General features: G+C 30.7%; 1 protein-coding gene across 1 annotated transcript; it reads left to right on the plus strand.

Annotated features, from left to right (window-relative positions):
• The first annotated feature begins 2,438 nt into the window (after positions 1-2,438).
• On the plus strand, positions 2,439-7,344 carry LOC108563447 (clumping factor A-like). The gene is made up of 3 exons (XM_017922121.1): positions 2,439-2,526; positions 6,718-6,850; positions 7,230-7,344. The coding sequence occupies exons 1-3, from the start codon at positions 2,439-2,441 to the stop codon at positions 7,342-7,344; spliced, it is 336 nt and encodes a 111-aa protein (XP_017777610.1).
• Positions 7,345-8,036: the final 692 nt, after the last annotated feature.

Raw genomic sequence — 8,036 nt, forward strand, 5'->3', positions numbered from 1 at the left:
TCTTCGCCTCAGGGGCAAGTTCATCACCACTATATTCATCCTCAGATGATTCAGTTAATTCATCTGAGGATATTTCATTTCCATCATTTTCTGGTATTTCCTCATCAGAGACACTTTTGTTGTTTTCTTCATCACCATCGTAGTCAGACTAATTCCCACTCATCTTCTCTTCCATCAAGTCATCATCGTCGTGGGACTTTTTCAATTCCTCTGTTCTAAGCAACTGTTGTTATCGTGCTAATAGAGGAATTGCAACATTTTATGATTTGAATTAAATTCATCCTGATCTTCAGTTCATTTCATATTCAGTTCTTATGGGCAAGTTCGTCTCCATTGTACTCATCCTCAGATGATTCACTTGATTCTTCCCCAGATGATACATTTTCATTTTCTGACAATTAATTTTCATCATTTTCATCTGTTTATGTGAATTCGTCATCAGAGATAACTTCGAATTCTTCGTAAGAATCAATTCCTCGAAGGTCGGAATACAACGATTCCGTATCTCCATTTTCACACATCTCCTCTTCCATGAAGTCATCATCGGCGTGGGCCATCTTCAATTCTTCTTTTGGGTAGCTATAAACGAACTTTGCCATTTTTTAGCTTTAGGTAAGTTTCGGTTAATTTTCTAAGTAACTATTGTAGATGTTTGCAAAACAAAACTGATGAAAACTGATGTAAAAATTTGCAAATGTATGTATACTATCTTTCATCCAATACAATCATTTGTGTAGATTTATCAAAAATAAGAATGTACAGCGATCACACAGTACACACTCGATTCCAAACGAAGCCAAAAAAACAGAAATATTTTTTATCATAATGCTGCTATCAAACACGTGTGTACTGCTCCGTGTCCCGAATCGCCTTTTTCCTATTATCAATCAAAATTATTGAAATACTCGCAAATTCTAAGATTATCAAAAGTTTAGGAAATCATATTACAATTGCTTCAGAATAAAAGAAAGTTTATTGTTTACATGCTAATGAAATTAAAATTAATAAAAATTTAGAATTTGTGGCAATTTCAGTAATTAGCAATACATTTTTAAATGGAACGTGAATAAAACCTAATTGATAGTCAATTATAGTAAAATTATTAAATTTTTAGAATTTATTTTTACTTTATTTAATGTTTTCATGAAATATCCGTTTCCTTGATGATTAAAAAAGTGTATTTCTTGCAAGTTTCAACTTGCAACTTTGTGGTAATTCTTAAATTATTATTTTTGCATAATTTTCAACATTTGATAATCATCATTTTTTTCTATCATAAATCAAAATTACTTAAATACATGAATTTGTGTAAATTGTAGCATTTTTAATAACATTCTACTTTTTTTGTACAAGTAATCAATCATCTTTTTCTTCTCTTATAAATTTAAAATATTTAAAGATATAAGTTAAACATTTTACAATAATAATTGTCGACATTTACTGAATTTGCGAAATTTCTAAGAAAATGAAATACTAACAAGTCTCTTTTTTATTGAACTACCTGCTACCCTTTTTTCGGAAAAACTGTAGTAATGATTGTAAAATGCATTGGAGGGGATGCGAAAATGGTATAAAAGCATGTGCAAATTTTTACAAATCCATCAGTTCTGTTTTGTAAAGGTCTGCAACAGTTGCTTAGAAAACTTCTCGAAATCTTTTTGAAAATGGCAAAGTTTGCTTATTCTTACCCCAGAGAAGAAATGAAAATTACCTACGACGATGATGAGGAGAAGATGATGGAAGAGGAGATGAGTGGGAATGAGACGGAATACGATGGTGATGAAGAAGACAGCGAAAGTGTCACCGATGAGGAATCCCCAGAAAATGATGAAAGTGGTGAAAATGAAACATCCTCAGATGAATCAAGTGAATCATCTGAGGATGAATATAGTGAAGATGAACTTGCCCCTGCGCCAAAAAGAATAAAATATGTCCACAAAAACTTTAGTAAGTGGACTGAGGATCGGAATGAATTTCATTCAAATGAAAATATATTGAAATTCCTATACGAAGATGACATTTTCATGAGGGACACAGAAAGTGAAGAGGATAGCCATGATGAAAAGTATAGTGACTAGAGTTCGACTTGCTCTTCCTCTTAATCTAGTGAATTCTGCAAATTTCAATGGATTCCGAAGAATTATGTAATCTTCCCTTGTACTGTACAACAATCACACAGAATCTCAAATATCTACTCCAACATCTTTGTTGTATAGTTACCATGTTAAGAAATATTATTCTCTTTCTATTTGATAAAATAAATTTGAATTTTACAAAAAAAAAACACATTTTACTTTTATTTCTTCTCTATATGTTATCATGAAGTATATCGAGATTTTCCAAACACTTTGAAAATCTTGAAAATTTCACGAAATACCTTGTTTATATTGTATGGTCAATTATTTAAAAACATTCATCTCCTGTGCTCTGAAAGCGACATGGATTATGACGAGGACGAAGAATCATCATCAGAGAGTGAAATGGACCATGATGATGGTGATAATTTAGAAGATCAAGATTCCATGAGTACAGGATGAGAAGACTTGCAGAAAGTTGTTTAATTCTATGATGAAGAGAAAAAGAGGTTTCAACAACAAGATTTGTGTTATACGTTAAATCTTGTCGAAGATATATGTTTTCTAGTATATTTCTTGTAAACACTTATTGTTTATTCCCAAAGTTGACAAAAATAAAATTTAATTTGAATTTATATTATTTACTCAGAAATATGATTATTGAACTACAACAAATTGTATACATTTCATCTGTCTAGATTTGATAACAAATCGAAGAAGTAGTTTACTTAGTAATGTTTATTTTCAGTATGAAAGTGGTATTCGCTAATGGATGTTGCAATCGGAGGAAGTAATGACCTACACTGTGTGCCGAAAATGGGCAAAACCTTGCCCGAAGAACTCGCAATAATACTCTCACGTAATCGTCTCAATTCAAACATTTAATGCGAGTCATATAATCCGGTCAAGACGGCAACACATAATGGTTCACATCCCATATTTATCATTATTTTTTTCTCTCTACTTCACTTCTAAAATTGATACCAGCATCCGTGTGAATCACGAAATCATAGATCACATCCAAATTATAGATTTAGTATTGAATTATTTCGTTTTAAACCTATTCTTTTTACCTTCTCAGTTATTAAAATTTAATCAAGAGTTTAACGAAACAGGACTATATTTAATACAACAATTATTTTATATTGAATTTCACGCAAAGCACAGAAAATTTACAGAATTTAGGAAATAATGTAACATAATTACTGAAATTTCTTCATAGACAAATAAATTAAATATTTGAAAAGAAAATCGTTATAAAAATTCTGGAGTAGAAAAATGAAAACGTTGTATTAAGAATATATAAGTTTGTGTCTTTAATTGCGCAGGCGATATTTCACGTATTGAAACTATTGAAACAAGAAGTAACAAAAAAAAACTAAGAGAGTGAATATAATCTATGGGAATGTGGCAATCGCGTTTTCGAAACGCTCAATAAAATGAAATTTATATAGATTCCAATCGGTAATTATTGGGATAAGCGGCGGCACGTTCTTCGTTCGGTCCTTGCCTTGCTGCTATTTCCTATCGACATCTGAGCGGTGCACTTTCTACCGTGCCCGAGACCGTTTTTGGATCAATCCTGTCCGTCCGCGTCGAAGGATTCAAACTCTTTTGGATGCGCTCATTTTCAAATTGATGACCACAACCATCGATTACCATTAGTTTATTAGTTATAGTTTGGATCATGAGTTTCTTATATAATTTGTTAGTAAAAGCTGTTCGTAAACCGAATTTCTTTATATCACGTTTGAACCGATATTCTATATGAAAACCGTTGTGTTTTACCATTGTTTGAAAACCGAATAGTTTTGAGACTTATAATAACTAAAGCGGTGCACTTTCTACCGTGCCCGAGACCATTTTTGGATTGATCCTGTCCGTCCGCGTCGAAGGATTCAAACTCCTTTGGATGCGCTCATTTTCAAATTGATGACCACAACCGTCCATTACCATTAGTTTATTAGTTACAGTTTGGATCATGATTTTCTTATATAATTTGCTGTTCGAAAACCGAATTTCTTCATATCACGTTTGAACCGATATTCTATATGAAAACCGGTTATGTTTTACCATTGTTTGGAAACCAAATAGTTTTGAGACTTAAAGTTAGAAAAGCGACGAACATTAGTTTATTAGTTACAGTTTGGATCATGATTATCTTCTATAATTTGTTATTACAAGCTGTTCAAAAACCGAAACCGAAAACCGTTATGTTTTACCATTGTTTGGAAACCGAATAGTTTTGAGACTTAAAGTAACTTCTTTCAGTTGTTGTTGTTGCAACTGAGTTGATTGTTCTATAAAGTTTAATAAGTAATTGTTAACTAATTTTTAATTGGCTATTGTTGTTTTACTAAACTTTCAGAAAATTCTTAATTTAAACGTATTTAATCTTACCAGGACAATCCAGGATAAAACTGATCTTCAGCAAACGAAGAAGTGGACACATCATACCTTACTTTACTTATTTCAATGCTTAAACTATTCAAAACGTAATTATTATCACTGTTTCTCTATGAAACGATACGTTTGCAAATGTTACGCAACTTGTTTGACACATGTCAAATTGTTAATTTACAAAATTGCAACGCCACCTTTTTTTTTTTTGGTTTGTTCCATAAACGTTTCGATTTATATTCGTAAAAATGACATTTGGTTAATCCATATTTATAAAGAAAAGACACGAATTAGGAAATAAACAGATTTTAAAGAACCCTTATAACTTGTACGTGTTTTTAGCTAAATATATATTAAAATTTATATTTATCCTTCATGTGCAAAACTTGCAAATTCGATTCGTTTGCAAATGTTACACAACTTATTTGACACATGTCAATTTGTTAATTTACAAAATTGCAATGCCAACTTTTTTTTTTTGGTTTGTTCGATAAACGTTTCGATTTATATTCGTAAAAATGTCTTTTGGTCAAATAATATTTATAAAGAAAAGTCACGAATTAGGAAATAAACAGATTTTAAAGAATCCTTATAACTTGTACGTGTTTTTAGCTAAATATATATTAAAATTTATATATATCCTTCATGTGCAACACTTGCAAATTCGATTCGTTTGCAAATGTTACGCAACTTGTTTGACACATGTCAATTTGTTAATTTACAAAATTGCAACACCAACTTTTTTTTTTTTTGGTTTGTCCATAAACGTTTCGATTTATATTCGTAAAAATGTCATTTGGTCAAATTATATTTAGAAAGAAAAGTCACGAATTAGGAAATAAACAGATTTTAAAGAATCCTTACAACTTGTACGTGTTTTTAGCTAATTATATATAAAAATTTATATTTATCCTTCATGTGCAACATTTGCAAATTCGATTCGTTTGCAAATGTTACGCAACTTATTTGACACATGTCATTTTGTTAATTTACAAAATTGCAACGCCAATTTTTTTTTTTTTGGTTTGTTCCATAAACGTTTCGATTTATATTCGTAAAAATGTCATTTGGTCAAACCATATTTATATAAAAAAAAGTCACGAATTAGGGAATAAACAGATTTTTTCAATCAATTTCTTCTTTCTTCTGAAGAATCCTTATAACTTCTACGTGTTTTTAGCTTAATATTTTGTATTGTGGTAAAGTTGACAACACTGGAAACAACGTTCCACGGTGCAATGATTTTACAGAATTTCGGGGAGATCGCATCGAATCTTGAAGAAAGACGGTTGAGGTCTCCAGAACTGTAAAAACCTAGCTCGATTGAGAAGAAGTGTGCTGATCTGAAGAAGCAGAAGTTGAAGTTCTTCCTCTCCGGAAAAGGAAGTGGCTTGAAGATTTTTTTTATACTTTACATTTGTATTTCATAAGCGATAGCATCCGTCGTGTTACAAATTGGCGACCAACAGAAGCGACGTTAAGCGTCGGATCAAAAAGGTTGATTAAGAAGATCAAGACGTTTGGATGAGTTGTTAAATAATTGTAATTAGTAAAGGTATGATTTTTGGACTTTATTTAGTTTTTTTTTGGTACACGTTTATTCAGAACGAAAGTCATTCATTTTTTTGCTTATCACTTATCAGTTTGCATTTTTCAATTCAGTTTATTCAAAATTTGAAGACGTTTTTTTTGACAAGAGTTTACTTTCATTTTGGTTTAGTTTGATAGAAATTTAAATGCAATTATGGATGTGCAAAAGACTCTGAATTAAGTGCAAGAGTTTTCGAGCATTTAACAACACAATCAGTTAAACTTGCGTCTCTTCTATTGCAGGAAACTGGGGATGTTTTAAATCCTGAAACGGCGGTGAAGATTGAATTATTGGCGAACTTGATAGAGCATTTTCATCTGCCATGATGGTTCAATCTTGGCAGAGTGGATTGAATCGAAGTTGGTTCATTTCAATGGTCGTTTGGCAAGGTTTCCTAAAGAATTGAAATCGAGAGAAAATGAGTTTAAATTAAGACTGGATGAATTGGATGAGGCGATGTGGATTAAATGTGAGTAATTTGAAAATGACAAAGAAAATTAATGAGAAAGAAGAGAAAATTATTACAAAAATAATTATTCAACTGTGTTGAGGATGATGAAAGAAGAAAATTAATGTTAGGTGAAAGAATAAAATGATGAGGAAAAGGATCCAAACATTTCAGCTGTGATTATAATTTATCTCAATTCAAAGATGTACCTAAATTGGAAGATAGTTTTGAAGATGAAGAAAGTGAAGAAGATATACCCTTGCCTGCACTTGAATCATTTAAAAGAAAAAATGAATCTGATGAAGATGATGATGTGCCACTACGTCAAGAAAGAAGGTGAAGAAAGAGAATTGTTAAAGTTCATAAGAGGAAGAAAAAGTAGAGGAATATAAGGTCAAGAAGAAAAAGAAGTTGAAAAAAGATGAAACTTGTAAGGTCAAGAAAGAATAGAAGGTGAAGAAAGAAGGTGAAAAGCAATAAAATCCGATGGATCAAGAAGTTAAACTGAAGATTTCCATTAAGAAAAAGAAAAATACGTTGAAAAGATGAAGAATTTTCTGGATTTTCTTAATGCCCAGGCGAATCCTTATTAGAGGGTAGATCATCACTTCGGTTTGTTGTACTTTTCAGTTAAAGCAATAACACAAACTATCCCCAAATATTTTAGCGATGATTTCTTTCAATGAATCGCAAACAATTCGCTGTATGAGAGCAGCCGCGACGGAGATGATGAACATTCTTCTGAAAGCGACATAGATTATGACGAGGACGATGAATCATCATCAAAGTTTGAAATGGACCATGATGATGATGATAATTTAGAAGATTAAGATTCCATGAGTACAGGAAACATATGGTTTAAGGATGAAGAGTCCTGCAGAAAGTTGTTCGATTCTATGATGAAGAGAAAAAGAGGTTTCGACAACAAGATTTGCGTTATGCGTTAAATCGTTTAGAAGATGTAAGTTTTCTAGTATATTTTTACTAAATACTTATTCTTTATACCCAACGTTGACAAAAAAAAATTAATTTGAATTTATATTATTTACTCAGAAATATTATGTCTAGATTTGATAACAAATCGAAGATGTAGTTTACTAAGTAATATTTATTTTCAGTATGAAAGTGGTATTCGCTAATGGACTGTGTGCCGAAATTTAATTATATAGTATACATAGAAAAACACTCTATTTAAAAAAATTGTTGCAATTCAACGGATTTTCGTAAATTCTATAAATTTTGGAAAATTTACTCTTTTATTCTTAAGCAAAAATATTCAAATTTTGATGGAATAACTGGAAACACATTCCTTTTTGAGAATTTATGGAATAACAGCAGATATCTTAAAATTAACTTTAAACATTTCAAGTTTAGAATAGAAAAAAAAAGATGATTCAGTAACTTGTAAAATTAATAAAATGTTACTGAAAATATAGCACAAAATATATTTTCTATAATCAAGAAAAGTGATATTTCATTAAAACAAATATAGAAGAAATAAAATGCAAAAATTTTTTTTTGT

This window comes from Nicrophorus vespilloides, unplaced genomic scaffold (genome assembly GCF_001412225.1).
Source record: "Nicrophorus vespilloides isolate i.1.1-1 unplaced genomic scaffold, Nicve_v1.0, whole genome shotgun sequence".
NCBI lineage: Eukaryota > Metazoa > Arthropoda > Insecta > Coleoptera > Silphidae > Nicrophorus > Nicrophorus vespilloides.

What these genes read in the sequence shown, in the direction of transcription:
- LOC108563447 (XM_017922121.1), top strand. Translation starts at nt 2,439, where the DNA reads ATGGATTATGACGAGGACGAAGAATCATCATCAGAGAGTGAAATGGAC. An exon ending in AGAAGATCAAGATTCCATGA is followed by an intron (nt 2,527 to 6,717) that starts GTACAGGATGAG and finishes CTCAATTCAAAG; the next exon opens with ATGTACCTAAATTGGAAGAT. An exon ending in CCACTACGTCAAGAAAGAAG is followed by an intron (nt 6,851 to 7,229) that starts GTGAAGAAAGAG and finishes GTATGAGAGCAG; the next exon opens with CCGCGACGGAGATGATGAAC.